Here is a 26582-nt window from a genome sequence, read left to right as displayed (position 1 = left end):
GGAATCATAATCCTTAGAAGCAAAGGCCAGAAATGCTTTGGTGATTTTTCAGTCTTCTGGCTTTCCTTCTTCCTACTGACCACACTTGAGTTTCCTGTGCAGATTCCTCCTGTCACTTCTAAATACTGTGTCCAAGGTTTCTTTGGTTCATTACCCCCCCCTCTCCCGTGCCCCCGCTTCTTTATTCACAGATGATCCTTGGATAAAATCTTCATGTCTTTCATTCCTGTGTTTGTACCCTTGAACTTAACATTGCAGTACCTCTCCCAAATTCTTTACTCACTGTCTGCATTTCCTGTCTACTGGCTATAATCATGTTGTTCCCTTCGTGTCTTCTTCCTTCCTCCACTCTGACTGATGTAAAATCTGTTCCCTATACAACAACCAAAATGGTTAAGTGTTTAAATCTGTTGCACAGATTATGCTATTTTTGTAGCTCAAGTTCTGCCCGTGGCTTTTCAAACACTTTATTAATGGCTACATAGGCATTAACTCCCCACCCCAACTGACTGCAGCACATCCTATCACTGTTGCAGCTATGCAGACATCTTTTCTTCCCACAGTTGATCATGGCCCAGAGCCCATTTTCATTCCCTTCTTGGAAAGCATTCCCACACCAGGTAGTTGGCTCATTGTTTCCAGCCCTCATTTCATATGAATTACTGATTAGGTCTCCTTATAAGATTTAGCACAAAGCATTCAGTTAACAAGTTCTGGTCAAGGTCATCCCTTGTATCCTTCTTGCTCTGGTGAGATTGGGTTGTGGGAAGGAAATGAAGTTTCCATCCTTCCACAGAGGTGTGTGCTGAGCGAAGCAGGAGACAGGAGTGCTTCTTCTTGGTGTCATGGCCTCTCATTTATATACACATGAAACTGGTCAAATCTTGTCCTGATTGGCCTTCTTAGCCTCAGGGAGACCTGGGGTGAGGAAAGAATCAAAGACCTGTCAATTCTGTTCAAATATATTTCTTCTTTCTGCTGGGTTGGCTTTTTCTTTTTGAATTTGTTCTTCCCTTTTTTCTTCCATCCCTCTGCAGACATAGTACTGAATTAGGATGAGATGGTGAGCACTGAAAGCTCAAGGTTATTTTTAGGACATGTCTTTTGAGACTCACTGCTCATCCATAGTGCTCTAATTTCCTGCAGGGGGCTTAGGAGGCCACTAAGGAAAAGCAGAGTTAATTCTTCGTGTCTATATTATTCTTAAGGCCTGATTTCATCAGTCACAGAATTCATTTTGTATTAGAATGTTTATTAGGAAGCTGAGCTGCAAACCAGCTGCCTATAGGAGATGTGAGAGTGAAGCATCCCAACAGGACACAGAGGAAGATGAACTGTTCTGTGTTCAGCTTATGAACTGAGCAGCTGAGGAGTCTGGCACTGTGCTCAGTTTTTGGACTCTGGCTTTTTTTTTTTTTTTTTAATCAAAAGCACTTTGATTTAGTGACTATCTCTACATTAACCTAGGTCTCAATTTTTCTACTAGCGCCACAAGAAGAGTAAATCTAACATACAGAATATACAGCTTGGACTAGAAAGAAAATCCAGCAGTTAAAGACACTTGCTTCAAAACCTTGCTGGTCAGGGTTCGATTCTGCAATACCCATGTAAAGCCAGATGCACAGAATATAGAAGTTGTATGTGTTTTGTCCCTTCAGTGTCCCATGGGATTTGATGTAATGATAAATGGCTATTACTGTATTTTCATCTTCTTTAATGCCTTATAAACAAGTGAATATGGATTTCTATATTTTTACCAAATAATATTTGAAAATTAGTAATATCCTCTATAAAAGACTATTGGAAAACCCTATTATCAATTCTTTAGGTTAAATTTCAGCTTCCTTTTATGTAGTGACATGACCAAATGAGTAGAATTAGCGCCCAGAAAGCACCTCTGTGTCACCTCTGTATACCATGTGTGTACCACATAATACACCCAAGCCTACATACAGGGAGGCCACCTCGACTGAACAGCATGGGATCTCCCTTGTGACAGACTGAAGAGACCTTGCTCTTGTGGTTTCTTACTTGTTAGAGTGTGACCTGATTAAAAGAAAATCAGAATTGTTTAGCGACAACAGAAAGGGAGAAGGCCAAGAAATGTCACACCAATAGCCATGAGTAAGTGCCAGCATAGAGAAGCTGAGTCCACCATGACAGAACAGAGAGAGGAGGTTACTTGGGATGGGGGAAGAAGTGACAGACACAATGTGTATGCAGAAAGGACTTGACATCACTAAGGTGATGAACTTACACTAAGTCTCTGTTTTTCCTTGTTTGGTTGCTTTACAACTTCCTTGCTTAAGGAATATCACATTATGACCAATTTTTTCATTGAAGTCATGTCTTAAGTTCTTTCTTGGTCTTACATCTGACCTATGAAATTAATATTTATTACTTCCAAACTTTCAGTAAGTTCTCAATTTTTAGATGGGTTCTGGTTCTTTCTTTATTTACTTATTTATTTTTTGACTTTGTGTACAAAAGATGCCAAGCACAGTTGAATGTATATGTCATGAGTTGTTTAATAGTGAAAAGGTTAAGTTAGTTCTTAGAGCACTTCATTATTGTTATTTTTATTTATTTACTGTTTTTTTTTTTTTTTTTTTTTGAGGTAGGGTCTCACTGTAGCCCAGGCTGACCTGGAATTCACTATGTAGTCTCAGAATGGCCTCAAACTTATGGTGATCTTCTTACCTGTGCCTGTGTCTCCAGAGTGCTAGAATTAAAGGTGTGTGCCACCATGCCTGGTTTCAATAGCTTTTAAGATATTCAGCATTTTACAACCACAATTAGAGTCAATTTTAGAATATTTTTATAGTATCAAAAAATTATTATCAATTCTGTTCACTCCCTCAACTTCAGCTTGAGTATGGGTACACCTGTGCCATGCAAATATGTGTCTTATGGAACATTGTGTCATCCTCCTGCAGCTGTAACAAATAGGTAGAGTCTGCTGATAGCTTGGCACCAAGGGAGAAAATATGTGGGGCGTCCCATAGCATCATCTGTGGCAGAGATGTGTCCTCCCTCATTGCTGCTACAGGTTTTCCCAGCATGAGTTATAACTATGATGCCTTGGAATTTTAGGACAGAGAGTCTGTCTCATCTGTGGTACTGGCATAGATGAACATTCATGTAGAACTAGACTTTTGTCTTAATACGAGTGTTTTTTTTTTTTTTTTTTCTTTTCTCAAGGCTTCATGGCTGAAATCAGAACTGGAAAATCCAGGTCAAAAGACTGGGTCCATATATCAAGAAATGTGCAGAATTCATAGATCTAAAAAAAGCAAAGGAATGTGAACTCAGCTGGCCAGAGGAGCATATCTAATTGACTCTATGCAAGACACTATCATAACAAGCAAAGAATTCACCTAGTAGAAAGCTTTTCATGTGCTTCTCTTCAGAACCAGTATCAGTTAATTGACTTCTGAGGCTATAATGGCTTAGGGCAGGAAGACTGAGGCAGAACCACGCTTTTTGCAAGAGGAGGCCTTGACTTTCATTTTCTATTGGGCATATATTATGCTTTTGAATCAACCCTTTTATTACAACAAGTGATGTACATTTAGCAAGATTACAAATTCCCTTTTTGGTATGACAAATGGGGTTTCTTGTTCCTTCTGAAAAATCCATGGGAAAAAGATCCAAACCCAATCTGAATACCAGTTTAGCAGTTGGATGTCTGATGGGACATTGTGTCATCCTCCTGCAGCTATAACAAATGGCTGTGTCTATGACTATTTAAAAATGTCTATGATTTTTCACTAGCTGATTTTGTTTGAATGAGTAAATTTTTTTATTTCATTGCATTAACTGCCAGAACATTGAATGAGCTGATAACTCCCTGGTGTTGCTGAGCTTCAAGGGACTGTTATTTGGAATTGGATTTTTATTGATTTTTTTGTGCTACAATGGCTTTCCTAATGTAGTAGCAGGAAAAGGAAAATGAGAACAGGGCCAAACATGGTTTGGGGTGAGGAGAGCCTCACTTCCTATGGCAACCTCAGATGTGCTTCTTGTTGTGGCTGAATGCATGATCCCGCTACTGATTATATGATTTGCAAGTGAGCCATGTACCTGGCTTCCTCACCTCTTCCTCTACTTCCTGACCATTGGCTACCTCTAGTTATCATGGGCGTTGTTGGCATTCTGCTGTGGAACTGAGCAGGGTTATAGGATCAAGAAGCATAAGATAGAGAGCAGAAGTAGAAAAATATATCCAAGTGGTTTGTGCTGATGACTTAGTATCACACATGTGCGTGCACACACACACATGTGAAAGCGACAGTGAACAAGTACCACTTTAATAAGATTGCAGTGTATCTTGCCTTTGTCCACATCTTCCTAGCCATATTTGATATCAGAGGAAAGGGTGCATATTATTTCATATTTCACTTTAGATGAGCTGGAATGGGAACTCATAGCTATTCATTCATTCATTCATTCATACATACATTCTACATTCATTCAACATACACTCATCAAACAACTTAACCTGAGCCCTTTCAGGCACCCGAGTGTATTGCTTTTTCACTTCAACAACACCTAACAGAAGGATTTATTTTAGCTCACAGTTTCACTGCAGAGGAAGCAAGGAGGCTGAGACTGGATTAATCTGGGATGGCAGAAGTTTTGTAACAAGCTTTCACATGTCTCTGAGCATGAAAACTCAGAGAGGGACTCAGACTGGAACTGGAGCTTGGCCATAACCAGCAAGACCTTTGACTACAAGGTGCCACAGCCTTTCCAAAAAATACCAAAAGCTGTAGACCAAGAGTTCAGACATAAGAATCTGGGAGGAACATTTCACGTATAAACCTAACCTATATACAGCAGCAAGCAAAACAAATGAAAACTGTTTCCCTGAGTCTAATGACTATAAGAAAATTAGACAAAGTTATTTCACATTCGTAGTTCACTAAAATTTGAAGGATATATTCTTTTTTTTTTTTTTTTTTTTTTTTTTTTTTGGTTTTTTGAGGTATAGAGCCCAGGCTGACCTGGAATTCACTATGGAGTCTCATGATGGCCTCAAACTCACAGCAATCCTCCTACCTCTGTCTCCCCAGTGCTGGGATTAAAGGCATGTGCCACCATGCCCGGCTAAGGATATATTCTTGTTGGTGTTTTTTTCTTTTGTTGATTGACATGGTAGAAGTCAACCTTGATACAATAAAATGAAGTCAAATGTACTCCTGCCCTCAATTCTGACTGAGTTTAATCTAGTACAGAAAATTTTGGGGATTCATAAAATGTAGAATCCTTGTTTTGGAATTTTTTTTTTAGTTGTAAATGTTATCTCTGCTTATCATAGAAGTTTGCAAAGTGCAAAAACAGATGAAGAGAATGCATCCATAATCATCCAGGGAGAATATGAAATGTTGAATAACTTCATTTTAGCATTTTTCTATAACACATAGAAATCTCAAACCATTTGCTATTTTCAGATGATAGAGTTTTATATTTTTTATGAAATACTCAACAGTTGGGGCTGGAGAGATGGCTTAGCCATCAAGGGGCTTGCATGTGAAGCCTGAAGACCCTGATTGCCCAGTACCCACATAAGGCAGACGCACATGGTGGCACATCTATCTGGAGTTCATTTGCAGTGACTAGAGTTCCTGGTGTGTCCATTCTGTCTCTCTCTCTCTCTCTTTCTCTTTCTATTTCTCCCATCCTCTTTCTCTGTCACATAAATAAATATTTAAGAAAAAATACTCAACATTTATGCATCCATCTGCAGTTGGTTGGTTGTCTTTATATAAACTCATGTGACTGTTACTGTTTACCTTTCTCCTCATACACCACATGTGTGATTATAGTAAGGCCTGTGCTCTACCCTCTCAATAAATATGAGTACAAGAAAGAAAAATATATTCTAAAAATATACTTATGTGATACAGTATCCTTACTGTGTCTCCTTGTGAGATATAACTTGCAGAAAGAGGTAGCAAGGCAAGAAAGAAACGAGAGTGTATATATTAAGAGGAGGGGAAAGGGAGGCCATGTTTTAAATTAGTAAAGGTTGGAAATTGTGTGGTTTCCATGTGTGTAACAGAGGTCCATATTTCCTTGGATAATTCTGATATGCTTCTCTGTAGTCACTCAACTTTATTCTACTGTGCTGCCCAGATGAGGGACTTACTGCTTTCCTATCTCATTCTCCCACCTCATAATTAACTGCTTAGTGTTTATCCTTCTGCTGTAGGCAGGCTATAGGCAGGTTCAGTAACATTGCTTCCTTGGTCTGGCAGCTTCTGTCCCGTGATCAACACTGCAAGTGAATGAATGTGCATTGAAAGAAAGCGTAATACTAAATGAGTTTGAATTCAATTGTACCTACTTTTTACCAAATTAGATGTATGGGCTGGAGAGATGATTTAGCAATTAAGGTGCTTGTCTGCAAAGCCAAAGGAATCAGGTTGATTCTGCAGGACACATGTAATCCAGATGCACAAGGTGGCACATGCGTCTGGAGATTTTTTTGCAGTAGGTGTAGACCTTGGCATGCCCATGCTCTCTCTCTCTCTCTCTCTCTCTGCCTCTTTCTCAAATAAAGTAAATATTTTTTTAAAATAATGGTTTTAAAAAGTAGATTTATCCCATAGCAATATAAGCATACATTTGTAATGATTTCAAATATATGTGCATGCCTAATATATGCATACAACACATATTTAGTAGGCAAAATAATAGATATCATTTATTCCATACTATTTTATTTTGTTAAATATAAACTTGCAATCTTAAATGTCATAAGCTCATAATCTCTCATTTCACAGCATTATATCATTGTATGAATGTGCTAAAAGATTTTAGCTATTGCTAGATTATTAAATATTCAGGTTGTTAGCAATTGTTCAGCATTATAAGTGATGTTGGGGCATCGTCAATCTGTACACATTTTTCTGTATAGTTCTCAAATCATTACCCCAGAAAGCTGTGCAAGTGAAATTATTAAATTATTTTAAATCATAGTGTTGCTGGGATTTCTGCATAGCATGAAATTCACTTTAAAGTATAACTCAATAGTTTTTATTTTTATTGTTATTTTTATTGATTGATTTACTGTGTTTTAGGGTTTGTGGTTTTTTTTTTTTTTTTTTTTTTTTTGAGGTAGGGTCTCACTCTAGCCCAGGCATACCTACAATTCACTATGTAGTCTTAGAATGGCCTCAAGTTCACAGTGATCTTCTTACCTGTGCCTCTGGAGTGCAAGGATTAAAGGTGTGTGCCACTATGCCTGACTTCAATAGCTTTTAAGATATTCACCATTTTATAACTATAATTAGAGTCAATTTTAGAATGTTTTTATAATACCAAAGTTTTATTATCATTTCTGTTTGCTCCCTCAACTTCAGCTTGAGTATGGGTACATCTGTGTCAATGGTGAATATATGGGGGTCAGAGGAAAATTTAAGGTATTGGTCCTCCCCTGCCTCCCTGTTTGAGTGAGGTAGGGTTTCCTTCCTATTCACCATAACATTGACCAGCTTCCTATGCCCCTGGCCTGGCCTCTCTTCTTATTGTGGGTATTCTGAGGTTATAGACACATACTTCCATATCCAGTTTTGATATGTAGTCTGGTAATCCAAACTCTGCTCCTGACAATTGCACAACAAGCCCTTTACCTCCTGAGTCAGCTACCTCGCCCCATTGTGTCAGTTCTTTGACAATTAGTGATGCTGCTCTTTTACATATGTTCAGCCATTTGCATCTCTTGTTTTATAAATTATATTTTCAAGTCATATTCTATTTTATTTTAAGGAATCTATTGTTTCTACTTGGTTTCATAAGTGCTTTTTACATATTAAGGCTATTAACCTTCTGTGTGGTATTTTGTTTATATTTTAACTAAAATAATTTTTAATTGTAACAGATCAATGACTAGCAGTCATTTCCTTAGTGGCTTATTTTACAGTCTTAGAAAGTCTGCCCCTTTCCTAAAATCAACCAGATAATTTATTTTATTACTGCTATAGTTTCATGTAAAAATATTGTATTACTGTGGATTTATTTTAGTGTATGAAGCAAGATATAGATATACTTTTATTTTTTATTTTTTCCTGAAAAGGTCAGTTAGCCATCCTAGTACCTTCTTCTACATAATTTATGATTTTTTATCATATATAAAATTGTATTTTTTACTTAAGTGTCTTTAAAAATGTTCCACATAATGTTTTTGTGTTCAATTTAGGATAAACCATCTCACATTACTCATAATAGCTTTATAATAGTGATATATGTGACTTCAATTCCATTATGAACCCATTACTCTTAGACTGGACATACATATTTATAAATGTTTAATCATTACAAAAGCTATACATAAAAGGAATCATCCCTTTATAGATAGGGAAACTGAGACAAGGAGAATTTTAAGACAATGAGCTATAACACCCTTTTTTAGTATCTCAGTTGTTATTTCCTTTTGACTTTAAAGAACTCAAATTACAAATTGTTGAGCTTTGAGAATCTTGGGTAGAATTGTAAGCATTTGCCCTTATGTCTAAAAGTGTATTTCCCAAAACATTGAAGGTGCTTATAATTAGCAGGCATTTATATGTGTAACATCCTTGTGACTCAGAATTTTATCCCTTTAAGAATTCTTTGTCATGGGCTGAAGAGATGGCTTAGTGGTTAAGTGCTTGCCTGTGAAGCCTGAGGACCCTGTTAGAAGCTTGATTCCCCAGGACCCACGTTAGCCAGATGCACAAGGGGGCACTTGCATCTGGAGTTCGTTTGCAGTGGCTGGAGGCTCTGGTGTCCCCATTTTCTCTCTCTCTCTCTCTCTCTCTCTCTCTCTCTCTCTCTCTCTCTCTCTCTCCTTCTTTCTCGGTCACTTTCAAATGAATAAATAAATAAATAAACATAAAACAAAAAAAATTTGAAAAAAAAAAAGTATCCTTTGTCAAGCTTTAGCACCTGGTATGGACCAGGACTCTGAAGTTCCAGGGTTGCTGACTTGGAGTGATAATTGATGCAGGCTATGTAACACCCTACTCCTTCTCTGCCCCTCCTTCACTGCCTTTAGTCTTTAGTCCTCTTTTATGTGCATCATAAGGAATCTTGGAACCTTCCAAGGATTCTCAGTGTCAGTAGGACAATGCAGCAGCAATGCAGCAGGTTAGTTTGGTCTTTCCTTGAGACTTATCCATCCTTCATGAGACCTATTATGAATTCCTCCAACTTCTTGTTATAGAAAATAAATAGGAGCTGGGCATGGTGGCTCACACCTTTAATCCCAGCACTGAGGATGGAGAGGTAGGAGGATTGCCATGAGTTTGAGGCCATTCCAAGACTACATAGTGAATTCCTGATCAACCTGAGCTAGAGTGAGACCCTGTCTTGAAAAACCAAAACCAATAAATAAATAAATAGGTTCCAGTTTACCTTTTTCATGTACATGTTTCATTATGTTTCATGGAGATGGAGGAAAGAGGAGGAAAAATTCCTCACACAGGTTCTTTTCTCTTGCTAATGAAGTTAATGTGAAATCCCTTTTCAGAAAGAAGTAGAATTAGAAAATACATAAAAATCCCCAAGGTTTAGCTTTTGTTCTTTTCCTGGTTAAATACAGAACATTTGGGTTTTTCAGAACAATAAACTGAGATTATTCTCTATACTCTAGCAGCTCTAGGTAAGCCTTCTTTTACAAGACAAAGCAACCAAGGAAAGGGAAAAAAATCTCAAAGACAATAAGAGAAACATTCTACCCAAATTACAGCTCTATCCATTACCAGCCAAGCACTTCAAGTGTTGTACTCTGGTTCCAACAGGTGAATTTTGACATAATTCTGGGACAGAGCCAGGTCTTAAAGAGAAAGGAGTTTTGGCTCAATGTTCCTTTGAAGGACATCAGAAGATACATTGGGGTTTAATTGTCCATGAAACAGGTTTTCTACACAAGTTTCTCACTCCTTTCACTCACTGTTTTGTGGTTCACCATACCTGGAATTAGAAATTCTAAACCACCATGGCTGTGGAAATGTACAGATCTTAAAAGAAACTGACTCTATTACTTAAGTCAGAGACCAGCAGAGAACAAAACAGGATGGAGCTGTCTACCTGCACAGTGGTTAAATCCTCTTGATATATTTTGCTATCCATATATCCATGAAGCCCAATGAATATGTAGACCTTTGTTGTCTCTGGGCAGGAAAGCGCTGAGTGGAACTCAGAGAAAGAGGGTGTTCATTGTGGCTGCGTTTGTTATTCATGGAGTGCTTTCAACTTACTAAAAGAAAGTTTAATGTGTTTATACAATTTATAAAGATGTAACTGATTTGGGAACTCTGCTCTTTACAGGGAACATATTTCATGTTATTGTAAGCACTGAAGAAAATTAAATCAATAAATCCATAGTCCATAATTTGAGATACTCAATTTGAGGAAAAATACATTGCTAGGGAGAGAGGGGGAAATATTTTCCCTTGAGGAAAACTTGTAAACAACCCATCTTGGCTTTCCTGTCCCATGAATGCAGGTGGCAGCAAGAATTACATTAAATTGTGAGATTATCAAAAGTTGCCTGAAACCTCTGAAGGAGCAAAGGCCAAGTGCCCATGCATTTGCAATGAAGTGTGACCTCACATGGAAAGAGATGGAGATGAAGCTCTTGCCCTCCCTGGATGAACTGTCTGAGGATGTCCTTTTCCCTAAGATGGCTTTACTACAGTGGCTTTTGCAGGCACTTGGCACCTGAAAGCTGAATGAATTATTCTCCCTGGCACTGGTGCTTTCTGTGACCACTGGCAAGCTGATTAAGCCTTCCAGTGTAACCTTCCTTGTGTAAAATGTAAACAGTGCAGCTTGTTTGCAAAGTTCTTGGAACTCTGCATTAATGGCATGACCCACATACCCAACACTGCTTTTTGACTAAAGGCGTTGCATTCCTTAATTATATATCTGCTTGGATAGGTTACAGATTTTGTTGTAGTTGGGTGTGGCCCCTTATCCCTGGTTCCAAATAGAAAGACTACTATGTTATCTCACTCCATTATCATCTTCTTTAGTCCCTAGATGTCTAAGGCAATGACAGAGGTTATAGATTAATAATGTGTTCTTTAGAAAATAACAAAATCACATGCATCTCAACTACATAAATAGCTGTGGATGGCAATTTATTAGGCTAAGTGTTTCATCAGATGCTATGCAGATAATGCTCTACTGTAAATGCTCATGAAATGATAAGGATTTTTTTTTTTTTGTCCTGTTACCCTAGTGATTTTTTCACCCTCACATCAGTATAGAGCAGGTATTTTAAAAGTGTATTCCAGGGCTTAGCAATTAAGGTATTTGCCTACAAAACCAAATGACCCAGGTTTGAATCCCCAGAAACCATGTAAGCCAGATGCACAAGAGGGCGCATGCATCTGGAGTTTGTTTGCAGTGGTTAGAGGCCCTGGTGTGCCCATTCTCTGTCTCTCTTCCTGCATATTTCTGTAGCTCTCTCTCAAGTAAATAAATAAAAAGGAAATATTTTTTTAAAAGTATATTTCAGACATTGTATGAATACTGGAAATGTAACATTCTTTTTAATTTTATTTATTTATTTATTTGAGAGCGACAGACACAGAGAGAAAGACAGATAGAGGGAGAGAGAGAGAATGGGCGCGCCAGGGCTTCCAGCCTCTGCAAACGAACTCCAGACGCGTGCGCCCCCTTGTGCATCTGGCTAACGTGGGACCTGGGGAACTGAGCCTCGAACCGGGGTCCTTAGGCTTCACAGGCAAGCACTTAGCTGCTAAACCATCTCTCCAGCCCTGGAAATGTAACATTCTTATTCTGAAATACCTGTGTCTAGCTTGAAACATGAAGCTCACTATTCTACTAAATTTTGGACATGTGTCAGTAATATCAACCCTACAAAAAAAATTGGTACATACATATCATGTGTTTTTTTGCAGATTTAAGGAAAAACTTTGAGCAAGATCCACAAGGCCGGGAGGTTCCTATTGAAGGCATGATTGTGCTGCACTGTCGCCCACCAGAGGGAGTTCCTGCTGCTGAGGTAAGATGGGTTCAAGACCAGTCACTGCAAGAACCTGGCCTTTGTCCCAAGCAGGACACAGGCCTGTGTGACTTCAAGTGGAGTGAGAACCTGTGCCCCATATCCTTGCCACCCAGACTCAGCTGAAAGAATGAGGAAGCTGTCAAATTTCTGGTTAGCACATAGTGCTTGCTAGGCTGCCTGGGAGCATTTGGACTTGGATCTCGATTCTGGTGACCTCAAATCATGTAGCTATCATTCTCAGTGCTTGTTCAGAGCACCCTGTTCTCCACAGTTACATATGGATTACATCTGAGCATTAGCAGGCTACATTGCATGAAAACATGCCTAGGAAAAGAGATTAGGCCTGCTTCTGGGTTTCACTGGTGGGCCTCATTCTTTACCTGCTTATTGACTGAGCATTCCCAGAGCACTTGTTGTTGTAAGCACTGTGCCAGCCTCAAGGCTATGAAATGCAATAGAGCCATTGGTCTCTGTTCTGTTACCCTTTCTTCCCAGTGAGGCATTGAGACTCCATGGTCTTTTTGGCCCCTGGTACAGTTTCTAGAACCTTGATCATAGTACTAAACATAATGGTGATTAATATTGTACTGTGTCTTAACTGAAGGCTTTCAGAATCTTTCAGTCATTCTTTAAAGATGTTCTCAGAGGATGCTAATATCATTAATTAGGCCAAAACTAGGAAGTAAAGGCAAACATATTAGAATTTATGGAATTTCTAAATTTATACTTGGGCTTGAGTTTAGCAGTACCTAGGAAACCATGCTTAGAGCTATAATTTCTACATTGGGAAGTAGAAATGCTCTAAAAATACAAAGAATAAAGAAGGCTTCAGGGATGGCTTAGCAGTTAAGGCCATATCTTGTGCAGGCTTGAGAGCCTTATGGGCCTGAGAGACTTCTCCAGTTTGATCCACAGGACCCACATAAATAGCTGGATATGGCCATGCACATCTATAAGTCCAGTCCCATATGGAAAAAGAGACCTGAGACTTTCTGGAGCTTAAAACAAAAAAATGAAAGAAAGCACCAAGATCAACACCCATGTTCCACTCTGGCCACTGTATTTGATTACATCCTGCCATAGAGAGTGCACAGGGCACTACGTGGGCATGTACACATATATTCCTCACACACCATGCTCTCACACATTCACACACAAACAATCAAAATAAGTAGAAAAAAATAAAGCAAAAAGAAAAACAGAAGCTTTTGCCTAATGTGTTAGAAAAAATATCCATGTGATTTGAAATTGGAAATACAAAGGAAAAGAAAGGAGACTGAAAAAGCACACACTTGTATATTTAGACAGAAACCAAACTGGGTAGTTGTTATTCAAACTCAGATGGTTCATAGAAATGAAGTAAACAGGCTTGAAAATTAAATGGAATGCTCCATGTGTAAGATGAAGTGATTTGAATGGTAAATGCTTCTTCTTGGATTTTTACTTAATGTAGACCAAAATGAGATTAATCTTCTTAAGCTGCTTCCTTACACAGCACAAGTGCACATCCCCAATTCCTGAGCAGGGCATCCCATGCATGGGTGAATGCCACGGACATTGAGGACCTCCTGTGCTCCTAAAGATCTACATTCCCTGCACACTATGTAAAGCCCATTTTACACATGGCCCAGCATGAGTCCATGCAGCCTCCACCATCCCACCCATGTGTGGTAGTCTTCTGGCCCACATTGTTTCCTTTTGCTTCTGTGCCAGTGATAGCTCACAACAGCAGAGCATTGAGAAGGAAGCTGAAAGGCCTGTTGATATCTGCCTACTCCTGATGTCTCAGAACCGATTCCTACTGCAGGGGTGTGTATGCTTACCTGGTATGATCTTGTCCTAACAGACTTGTAAATACTGCAACGTGGTGAGACTTGCTGAGGAAACTTTAAAAATGTTCTACTCTATTCCAAACTTATATTCCTGAACCCTTTCCCCTATCTGTTAGCTTCTCTTTATCTCTTATCCCATGTGTATTATATTGATATTACTTGTTTTCTACTTCATTGTAGCTTGATTTATAGAGGGATAATATTTTTTATTCATCTCCAGAATATGAAATCGTGCTTCTCATGGCGATTATCAAAAAGGGCAAAGATAAATGTTGGCAAGGATATGGAGAAAAGTGATTCCCTTGCACTCTGCTGTTAAGAAAATATATTACAGGCCGGGCGTGGTGGCGCACACCTTTAATCCCAGCACTCAGGAGGCAGAGGTAGGAGGATTCCAGAGAGTTCAAGGCCACCCTGAGACTACATAGTTAATTCCAGGCCAGCCTGGACCACAGTGAGACCCTACCTCAAGAAACCAAAATTTAAAAAAAAAAAGAAAATTAATTAATATACTCATTATAGAAAATAGCATGGAAAGGCTTCAGAAACCTAAAAGTAGAAATAGGATAGTGTTCCGGTTCCCAGTACTGGTTTGTATCCATAGTGGAAGAACTCTGAATCTCTCCAAGACACAGCTTACACTTCCATGTTTGTGGCAGCACTGTTCACAATAGGCAAGGTACCAACTGAAGGGCCTGTCAGTAGATCAATGGAAATATTATTGCATTCATAACAACATGGATGTACTTCTAAGATATTATTAAAATCTTATGTTATAAGAAATCAGCCAGTGATAAGATGGTAAGTATTACATGATATTATTCATGTGTAGAATTTGAAAAAATTAAACTCACAGAGAATAGTGACTACCAAGAATTGGTACAGGAGCCAATAGATCTAGAATTTCAGTTGAAATAAATATGTTCAGAAACTCTCTTTTGCAGCATAGTTTTTATAGTTAATAATGATAATTGTGGGCTGGGAATCTGGCTTAATAAATTATGTACTTGCTGTGTGAGAATGAAGACCTGAGTTTGAAACATCAGTTTCCATATTACATCTGTTACTGTCTTACTGGTATGATGAAGTACCTGATCACAACAACTTAAGAAAGCAAAGAGTCAGAGCTCCAGAGGGTAGAGTTCATCATGATGGGGAAGGCATGGAAGATGCAGGTGCTAGCTCATTACCTTCACTACACTGTCATTTTAGCAGGGAGAAAACAGAAGGATAACAAGATGAACAGTCAGGCTATCACCTCAAAGTCTGGTCCTAATGAACTACTTCCTTCAGAAAATTTCCAACTACTAAAGGTCCTACAACCTAACAAAATAGTGCCATCAATGGGAGGTCAAGTGTTCAAACACATGAGTCCATGGGGGAGAGAGTGCATTCAAACCAACACACAGGTAGTGCTGAGCATGATAGTGCAAATTTGTAGTCCCAAAACTGAGAGGTAGAGACAAATAATCCTTGGGTTCACTGATTAGTTAGTCTAGATGAATTGATGAGTTATAGTTTCAGCAAGAGATGTTGTCTCAAAAAATAAATTGGAAAGTGATAGAGGAAAATGCCTAGTGTAGACCTCTGGTCTCCACATGCATGTGCACACGTGTCTACACATACAAATACATGTACATGTATGCATATCACTTACACACATACATATGCAAAATGTAATAATTATGATTTTGAAAATTAATATAGGGCTGGAGAGTGGGTTCAGCAGTTAAGGTGCTTGCTTACAAAGCCTGACGGCCTGGATTAAATTCACCAATATCCACATAAAGCATATATATGCACACATGATCTCTCTCTCTCCCTTTCTCTTTTTTTTCTCTCTCTCTCTATATATACACAAATATGCTTATATATATTTAAAAAATGAATATAATAATTTTGTGTTATACCATAAGAACATGATGATCGTATTAGGTAACATATATATTAGCTCAATTTAGCCATTCTACCATAAATAAATATGTATTTCAAAATTATATGCATATATACAATTTTTATTTATAAAAAGGAAATCAATGTGTAAAAGCAAAGAGATTTCTCATGCAGGAATGCTCAATATTTATTGAATATGCATGGAAAGTAGTTTCATGACTTGGTGAGCATAAAAATGAATAGCTCCATATAAAAGCTGAAATCTCTTATATATTCTGGGGTTTCTTTGCTTTTTTTTTATTCATTTACTACATACTAGAAAAAGAGTAGAACATTTCCCACGTGCATATTGAAGACAGGAATTTAAAAGAAAAAAGAATAAGGGAAAAGGTAAAGGATATGCAATCTGATGAGGTATAGCCAAAAGCAAAAATATGCCTGTCCCTGAGTGTACATGTATGTACCCCTTCCCCCCACCACACACATTATTGAGGCATCTTCAAAGACTGCAAAGGATATATGTATTACAAGGACAATGTCTCCATGCAGACTTGGAAGAGGAATTCCTGTGGGAGAGGGTGGCCTCTGGGAGTAGGCAGCCTCTCTGTGAAGCTGTTGTTGAGAAACCCCCAAGGGTTACAGCTTAAAGGTGTCATCAGTCACAAATGAATGAAGACAATACACTTGGCCACCAAGGGAAACATCTTACTTGATACGAACAGCAGGATGCCAGACAAGACAGAGGGAGATGAAAGAGCAGTTTCAGAGCATCAAGCCCCATCCTGCCTTCTAAACCATAACCCCAATTTCCCAGTTACACTACCACTACAATGAGAGAATTAAGGGCTTCTGCTGTAACCACTTGTGTCCTAAGAAACAAACTGAGGAAGTGAGTGCCCTGCCAATGGAAAAAGTGGAAGACTGGATGAAGAAGGAAGGAAATAACATGCAGACATGTCAGGAAGAAGTGCACTTTCTTAGCCCTGCCTTCCTGCTCATTTGCAATTATAGGCACTCACTTCCTCAGTTTGTTTCCTAGGACACAAAGGGCTATAGCAGAAGCCCTTAATTCTCTCTTAATTGTCTCATTGTAGTGGTAGTGTAACTGGGAAATTGGGATTCTGGGGTGCTTCCTGGTACCTCAAGCCCTGAGTTCATATCTTCAAACTAACCAAAGAATTGGCAATTCCAGATTCAAGAGAATGATTTTTTATTTTAATATCTTATTTTTTTAAAACTTTTTTTTAAAATTTATTTACTTGAGAGCAACAGACACAGAGAGAAAGACAGATAGAGGGAGAGAGAGAGAATGGGCATGCCAGGGCTTCCCGCCTCTGCAAACGAACTCCAGACGCGTGCACCCCCTTGTGCATCTGGATAACGTGGGACCTGGGGAACCAAGCCTCGAACCGGGGTCCTTAGGCTTCACAGGCAAGCGCTTAACTGCTAAGCCATCTCTCCAGCCCTAATATCTTATTTTTATTTATTTATTTGACAGAGAAAGAGGGGGGGAAGAGAGATAGAATGGGTGTGCCAGGGCCTCCAGCCACTGCAAACGAATGCCCCCTTGTGCATCTGGCTAACGTGGGTCCTGGGGAATTGAACCTGGGTCCTTTGGCTTTGTAGGCAAATGCCTTAACTGCTAAGCCATCCCTCTAGCCTGAGAATGATTTTTAAAATACCACATTTGATTCAGATTTTACAAAGGAGTGGGGAAAGTTGAAGGCTGGGAGGTAAAGAGAGATAAAATAGGGAGAACCACATGGAGCCCAAAAGTCCATGTGGGCCACATGTAACTCAGGAGTCCATGTAACCAGATACACATCTGGGCAAAAAGTGTGGAAAGAAAAGAGAAAAGAAAGTTCAAGGATCTCCTGCCATGTGGGGAGCTGTAGGTGATAAAAATCCCATGCAGAGAGTAAGAGCAAGCTAGAAGTTCCCAAGTGGTCAGAGAGAGAACCACTGCCCTCCCCTTGCCAAGGTACTTATAAGTTTAGGGTGGTGGGCTGTCTTTTGGCCCAGGTGAACCAGAGGGCCAGCTGGTTGGTTAGGGCTAGGGGCTGTCTCAGAAAGAGATTAGTTTGACACCAAGTTCTGTGGGTGCTAAACTTGGCTAACCACAATATTTAAATCCTATGAAAGACCTCCCTTCTAGGAGGGATCCTGGTTCTTTGTGGAAAAACAAGCCTCTATGGAACTAAGCAAGAGATTTAAAAAAATTAAAGAGAGAGAGAGAGAATCTTGGATTTCTAGCATGTGCAAACTTTCCTGCTCTTTTTACCTTCAAGGGTCCAGGCATCCTAATTCTACCACTCCCCCCATCCCCAGTAGGATTTTAAATTACATTGGTAGTAGGTCACTTCCTCCTGGGAACTTTGAAAGGAACCCAGTTCTAGGTTCCTCTTCCAACTGCCACAAATTCCTGGTATCCTTTGGCCTGTAGACACATACAGTCTCTGGCTCCATCTTGTCCATGACATTCTCCTTCATGTGTCTTTGGGTGTCTGAATCTTCCTCTTATTATGAAACCAGCAACTAGTTGGCTTTGGGGTTATCTCAATCCAGTATAGTCTTACCTTCACATTTGGAGGTCACAAGCATATGCAAAGAGCTAGTTACCTAATCCAGTCACGTCCACAAGTTTCACAAGAACATGAATGTGGGAAAGAAGGAATCATAATTCAGGCTGGAACACTTCACATCTACTTTTTACATCATATCATTTTGTTTTTTAATAATATCTATATTCTAAAACGGATTTCAGAACTAGGACAGTTAAAATTAAATAGAGGTCATTTCTGGGAACAGTTGGGGCTAAAGAAAGGTTAAAGAAAAATTCTGGTCTGGGAGGGTGCCAGTGATTTATTTGCTCATCTTTGCATTTTGATGGGTATGGAGAGATTTCTACTATACCATGGGTGAAGTTGACTATTGTGAGGCTCTAGCTGTAATAATAGCATTATATTAATTCAGAAAGGCAATCCACTTGAGTTATCTTAGAGTTTCCATTGAACTGCCTGAATCTGTATACCATATTTACAGGTCTTTCACTTCCATTAATATTTGAACAGATATTATTATCTCCAGTCTCTATTGTTGTTGGAAGTAATGCAGAGTGAGTAAAGAATGCTGACTGAGAACAAAGTTAGGGAAAGAAAGAGAAAATGTTTATAACGCTATACATTTTGTGCCCCCTCAGGGTAGAGATGTCTGACAATATCTGTTGTATGATCCTCAGATGAGGTGAGGCTATCTTAAGGTAGATGACTCTCCAGTATGGCAGTAATTGGGTACTATAGTTGGAGATTTCCCAGTCATGTTACTGTCACTATGAAACATTACCAAAGTTATCTACCCTCAGCCATGTCCTACCTTTTCCATGTCACCACTTGGTGCCCCTCCTGCCTACCTGCTGTGGAGCACATGGGATCATTACTGAAAGGGACCTGCTGTCAGAACCTTGGGTATTATCAGCTGGCTTTATCCTTCTGTGGAATGGGAAATTTCCTACTAGATACATTGCAAGAATACCTTGGATGGGTGCTTAGTAAGTCTTGTGTTTATAAGACATGTTCAATTACCTTCTCTGGAACTGGCACAACTACATGATCAAAGAAAGTGGCCTGTGTAATAAGAATTTAAAGCTAACATTTCAGAATGTTCCAGTGTGCCCTGCACTATAATAAAGTACTGAAGAATGCCAGAACATGTTGGAAAGGTACAGAGATTTTTAAGTCTATTTTACAGCAACTGATCTAGATAGCTGGTTATTAGCCAAGACTCTTTGATCCTGACTTGAAAATTTAGATCTTTCCTTCCTGTAAGTCTTGAGTCAGTGTGAGCAGGTCTATCTAAGGTGCTTCTGAAATTCCACCCTTAGCAGTTCTAGGATTGCTGTGCATTCTTTGTGAAATAGTAACTTGATAATAAAACTAAGCCCAGAGCCCTTGAGAGGAAGAGGCTTTGGAGCTAAGGGACAGGACAGGATAGGAGCCTTGGCTCCTTCCCCAGGAAAGGAATCTGTATCTAATGTTATCACAGGAAGTAGGAGGGAATTAGATACCCAGTTACTCTGAAGGACCCTGTCTGTGAAGAAAAAGGACATGTATAGTGGAAATGGAAATAAAAAATAATGATCTCTGTCCTCATTGCTATTTTTCCTCAGTTTGGCCATGACCTTGAGAGATCACACCTCAGTCTCCTCTTCTGAAAATGGAATCAATATTTTCTTTTAGGAGTTCTATGAGGCAGAGAAGAGCCACACATGTGAAATATTTAGTGAATTTTCCAATAATAACTGATAAGCAATATTTCTACTTTTCTCCTCCTCTTTGTTTCTAAAACTTGATGTATCTTTAAGTCGTAGATAGAGTGAAAGATAGGGCCCTTTCATGGTTGGGGGAATAGAACAAAGCTGAAAATTCTTGTAGTATCTCACATGTTTTTAGTCGTAAGAAGGTGGGAGCTTCTAAGAACCACCTTTCTTGGGCTACTCACACATCTACATCTCTCACTTTAGTCTGTTCTCTAAAATTCATCAAAGGACAAGAAAACTTACTGTATTAGTTAATTTCTTTATCTCTGTGACAAAATACCTGACAAGAAACCGTGAAGGGTAGGAAGGGTTCAAGGTTCATCATGGAGAATACCAGGGCAAGAACATGAAACTTCTGATCACATTTAGGCCACACTCAAGAACTGAAGAGAAATTTACATTCTTGCTCAGTTTGATTTTTCTTTTTTATATTCAGTCTACATGGAATGGTGTATCCATGGTTAGAGTTGGTCTTCCCAACTCAATATAATCTAGAAACTATCTCATAGATATTGGCTGGCATTTCTCTCTTGGGTGAGTCTAGATCCTTTGAAGTTGACAGTTCTAGTCACCACACTTACCAAGTTTTCCATTTTCCTCTCTGATTATGTATTGTGTGCAGAAATTAAACGGTTACTGATGGAGGCACCTTATATACTACCTCCCCTTGAAATGTCATATGAATGGTATTACTGCTAATAAAACATGTCTTCTAAAAATACTGAATGTGAGCCTGAAGGTTCTCACCAGATTCACATGAACCTTGATTATTTCATTGGCTGTACATACTTCTGATAAAGTATCTGAAAAGTAGGTGGATAAAAACCCAAGTTTTTCAAGGATTCCAAAGTTCATCCTCATTGCTAGATTGTTAGAACACATTAGTCTCTACAATTATTTTTAAATTTAATCTTGACACCATTTTAACTAAAGATAGTGAGTTTACTGTTTGACACTTGTTGTTCAGCTAAAACCAATTTGCTCTTTTCAAAACAATTCATTATCCCACACTGCACCTTTTTATACTGCCCAATTAAATGAAAAAATCTATCTTTCATAAAAGTTAGAAATTATGTCCAATGAAAATTCGACATTTTAATGGTTTCCACAGATTAAAATTGTAGAGTTCTCAATAAACTCTGATTTACTGATGCTGGCTGTAAAATGGTTATTGCTGTTAATAAAGCTAGTAAATCTTAACAGGCTATATTTGTCTTGGACAATAAAACTTGCCATAAAGGCTTAGTGTCTAAGGCTAATTCTGTTCACATCAAGGTAAACAGCCTATTCAAAATAATTCAGTTTCTTGCAGAATTAAAGCCCTTAAGCTAAGCAGGAGACAGATCTAGCCTTCAGCCATTGTACATGCCAGGCACTAGTATTGCTTTTAATCTTACCAAGAAGTTAGGATGGTTCTAGAATTAAAAACCTCGAGGTCAGAGGTTTTAGTAAATGCAGTACTCAGCCCCATTCAGCTTTGTCATTGCTTGATCACTGGGAGCACAATGAGAGAATATATTTTTTGTTTATACAGTATTCCAGAGTCAAACAGTTATTAGAAGCCAAATTATGGAGGTAGAGTGGTTAGGGAAAGGAATTTCTTTCTTTAGTTGTCCACCTGTGAATTAAGGATGATTTAAAAAACCCTGCTAATCTGAATACATATGGGCATTTGCCATTTTTCTTTTGGCTACTGTTTGGGGATTTTATCTTAAGCCTCACTTATCTAAAATAAGAAAAGTGGTGTGCCTATTCATCTTTGTGTTAGCTTTCACCAGTCAGGTGTTCTCTATAAGACAGGATGAAAAAATGAGCATATGAGTGGCTTTTCTCTGGAAATTCTCCTGGAGATAATGGTTGAGATAGCCACTCTCCAGAAAGCCAGAGGAATGCACCTCTCCAAGTACCCTGGTTAGGGTGTGTGCTGTGCTTCTGAAGTACTGCCTGTTGCCAAGTATACTTTTCCACATAGTGTGTCTACACAGAGTCTCAGGCTCCTTAGCAGCTAACCTGGTTCAGAACCTCCTGAAGGCTCTGGGCATGACTAATAATTTTTAGGAAAGTACCTTTCTACATAAGCCACCCAGAGCGGGGTTTGTTGCTCAGACAATGACCTGGACAGTTTCAGCATGTGTTTGCATGCACACTTGCACATGTACCTGCCATGGCTTACTGTTTTAAGGATACCTTCTGAAGAGTGCCTCAGGAAGAACTCAAGTGCCATGATCTAAAGGTTATGAATAAAGGATATGAATCATTTTTTTGTTTATGAAATTAGGGATGGGCTATGAGGAGACCCCTAAGGCCTCCTTGATTGCTGTCATTATTCTTGATCATAAGTCCAAGAATATACACACTATCTATGACTTTCCATTGTCTCAATAATTATTCCCAAAGTGCCCAGCACTATAGAGTAAGAAGCCCTTTACCCTTCCTCCTGCAAGGGTTTTGAATAAAAGCTTCATTTGTTTCTGACATGCTTCTCAGAGTAAAACACAAGAAAGACTCTATGATACTGGGCTGCTTAATACAAGAATCACTAGACTACTGGGTTTAACCCAATAAAACAAAGTATGAAATGAGAATTATATTTGAAAAGAACTTTATTTGAAAGTAAGACTGTTAATAATTCACTAGAGAAATTTACGTGACTTCCCAAATTCCAAAACAAGAGGTCTCAGGTATAAAGAATTAATCTAATTTGGTACAGCCAAAGCACAGTGAATGTCTAATAGTTCAGATAGACTTTGCTTTAAGGACACTGACAATAAGGCCTTTTCCAGAAAGCCACATTGGATTATAATGGAATTGCTACTGAGCACTTCACTTTTTAAATTGAACATCACTTTACAGATTCTAAAGATTTGCACTTACAGTAACATATTTGATCCATAATGTTTGGCATAGAAAGTAGTATCTCTGCTTTGTAAAACCATTATTAAGAATATAGAGGTTCATGGACCACTTTTTCCAAAATGGCTAACAGAAGTATATAAGATTTCAAATTTTATTGGGGGAACGGGACTAATATATATATATATATATATATATATATATATAAAATGAGATATATGTATGTATGTATGTGTGTATGTATATGTATATGTATGTGTGTGTGTGTATATATATATATATATATATATATATATATATATATATATATATATATATGGAGAGAGAGAGAGAGAGAGAGATATCCTGGGGATGAGACCAATGTCTAAACATGAAATCATCTATGTTTCATTTTCACCTTATAACCTGAATGTAATTTTATACATTGTCTGTCATTAATAATGAGATTCTACTGTGTCATGTATGTACTCAAATAATTTCATATTAGTGTGTATAAGAAGGGGCGTCAGTCAGTGGTAGAGCACTTACCTAGTATGTACAGTTTCACAAAAAAATTGTTGGATCATTTTGGAATTTGGATTTTACAATTAGGTATGTCAGCTTGTATACTCATTCAGGAACTGCAATCTGTAGCTTCCCTACATTATATGTACCAGTAACTGTGCCAGATGTTGTTTAATGACTCTTCTCAACAATTTTCAGAACAAGGTTCATGCCAGTTTTACAAATAAAGACATTTTTATAAGTTCACAAGGTGTCAAACAGGTACTGAAGCACACAGTTGCTGAATGAGCTAGTATTTGGAAACATAGCTTGACTACCTGACAGAACTTTTATATGTCAGGCATTGTAATTTCAGTACAGCTAGTCAAATAGCATGTCTGTCCCTAATGGCCTCACAATCTTATTTCATAGTACACAGCTAAGAAATATAGGCAGATAATGGCAAATATTTTTCCCTCATCATCTACATGGACTAGGTTCCCAGACCCCCAGAGGAAGCCTGACACCAGATAGTACCAAACCCTGTATGTACTGTTTTTTTTTTCCTATACATACATATCTAGGATGAAGTCTCATTTATAAATGATGTACAGTAAAAAATTAGTAATAGCTAATAACAAACTAGGATCTTTTTTAACAACATACTATTATAAAAATTATGTAAATGTGCTTTCTCTTTCTTAAAGCAACTTACTTTGCCATAGATCTTGGTAACCTCAGAATATTTTTTTTTTCCCTTTCCCCATTAAGTTGACAACTTTTACCTTTCACAAAAAAAAGATGCACTTCAGAGCTTTGTTATAACATGTCCGTCACTTTCATTGTGTTTGGGGCTATTATTAAGTAACAAGGATCCCTTCAAAACTAGCACTGCCCAGTGTCACAGCTGCTAAGGCAGTTGGCAGATTTGGCATGGACACACTGGACAAAGTGGAGCACTGAAGCCTCATTTCAGAGTAGTGTACTGCTTAACACTTAGGAAATAGTTTTCTCGAATTGTCCATTTAATACTTTTTTGCACCATAGTTGATCATGAGTGGCTGAAGCTATGGAAAATAAAATCCTAGGGAAAGGTGTTTACTCTGTATGGATGTGTGCACATAGAAACCTATTACTTCTCCATCTTTCTGGGATGGTGGTACCAATGAGGAGTAGAATGGTAGCCAACATGAACCAGGCCCTTCGTTTGATTCTTGATATCAGAAAATAAGAAAAATACTAAATATTTGCATTTTTTTGGTCATTCTTATGTGGCCAGGTCAGAGCCTAAGAGCTTCCCATGTGCAGTAAGTCCTTCAGTGTGATGGCATTGGAGGGTATACTACACTGAGTCCATAGCTGGCCTGGCAGGATGACCTGGGGCAAGGGTGGGAAATCACAAGACAGCCACTAGTAAAATGTTCTTTAAAAAACACCCATAAGAAGAGGAAATTTATGATATCTGAATTAACATAATGAAGGCATAAAGCTATTTCTCCATCCTAGACCTTCTTACACGGTTTAGTAGCAATAAACAGTCTTTATATCTTGAATTATGCAGAAGAAAAAGCAGCCTGGGCAGCCTCCTCACATGGAGCTACAGATCTGTAACTCAGCAGTAATGTTCCCTGGGTGTGAATCAAGAACTGTGTCCCGTCCCAATCCTGCTGAGACAGCATGAATATTAACGCTTAGAGGAAGCACACCACACCATGGATTCACTTCACAAATGCATTTTCCAGGCAGAGCTCTTTAAAATGGAAATAAACAACAATCACACTTGCCAACTGCCACAGCCCCTTCTCTAATACTTTGCCATGGGGACCTCAAGGCCTCACTGTTCCTTGAAGCCCTACTTGGGAAAGCCTGACACTTTGGGGAGTGCCTATGTTTTCAGTTAACCACCACTGACTATGACGTGTGCTAGCCCTATAGACAGTTCTTCACATAATTGCCAGTACATACAGTGTGTCCATTCTCCTCTGTGGTTTAGACACCTGCAGTGTAAGCACCTGCCTAAAGGTGCCAAGAAGATACCCATCTGATCATAGTGTCACTTGGCTCTAGTTCTAGAATCTGCTGCTGACAAAAATCCTACACAGATTTTGTTGACCTACACAGTTCTCAAGCTTCTCAGTTGTATAAAATCTTAAGGAGTTATTGTGATCTTCCCTGGGAGCCACCTAGATTCAGCCAGTAAGGACTTCAAGTGCCAACATGACTTACTTCAAGTCTTGAAGCTTTAATTTGTACAAATTGCAGTGGCTTCTGCCCTAGCTCAGCAGCTGTGCAACTCCCTTCATATAACTCAGCCTCACTTGCTTCTCTCAGTTAATCTTCCAAGAAAAACATACAACACCCCAGCCAAACAGCTGATAATCTCCTACTGGAGTGAGGTTTGATGTAAATATAGCTAAGTCTCTTGGTTCTAAATGGTAACTGTTCTTTTCATTGTTGATTCAGTGGTGGCTTGCAGATTTAGCTGCCAATCCCCTGACAGACTTTCTGTGGATCTACCTGTTAGTCATGCGCAGTGTTCCTGGGCCTCTGTGGGCTGCCAACAGTGACCCTTTGCTAGTCAATTTCTGTGTGTGACAATGTCAGACTGCCTGCTGCTAGGGCAGCAGGTTCATTTGAGGCTCACCCTCTAGAAGCAGCACTGGCATACAGAGAAAAAAAGAGTCTGTCTGCTTGTATCACAGTCTGGCAGGAGCCATCACTGTTGCCATGAGCTAGGTGGCCAGTCTGGTGTGTCCATCTCTGTACCATTTGACATGCCTTACTTACAGTATTTCAGAGAAATATAGTGTGACAGGACTGTTGTAATTTTGTGCTACAGTTTGTCTTCCCTGTGAACTGCATTCACATTAACTCATTCTAGTAAGGGACACCTTGAAGTGATACTGTGGGAGGACAGTGGTAGTAAGAGACAAAAAGAAAAATAAGAAAGTTAGCAGGGAGAGAAGATTTCACAGTATGTATGGGAACTGACAACAATGAGCACTTCTATGTCATTACATTTAATATCATGATCTGCCAAAGTCCTCAGTAGTGATTGTCATCATTGATCTTGGTATGTTGAAGACCAAAGGAAAGGCTTTCTACTAGGCACTGAACATGGTATTGTCTTATTTTACTGTCTAGACCAACTTTTTTTTTCACTTTACAGATGAGATAAGTGAAT

General features: G+C 38.7%; 1 protein-coding gene across 1 annotated transcript in view; it reads left to right on the top strand.

The window, feature by feature from the left end:
• The window catches only part of Unc5d (unc-5 netrin receptor D), a 673473-nt gene that overhangs the window by 390738 nt on the left and 256153 nt on the right, over positions 1-26582 (top strand). The window contains exon 4 of the mRNA XM_045159517.1: positions 11916-12019. Coding sequence (XP_045015452.1) covers positions 11916-12019 — 104 coding nt within the window. The remainder of the gene's footprint in view (positions 1-11915; positions 12020-26582) is intronic.

This window comes from Jaculus jaculus, chromosome 9 (genome assembly GCF_020740685.1).
Source record: "Jaculus jaculus isolate mJacJac1 chromosome 9, mJacJac1.mat.Y.cur, whole genome shotgun sequence".
Lineage (NCBI taxonomy): Eukaryota > Metazoa > Chordata > Mammalia > Rodentia > Dipodidae > Jaculus > Jaculus jaculus.
The sequence above is the reverse complement of the archived record's forward strand: the minus strand, read 5'-3'. Positions and strand labels throughout refer to the sequence as shown.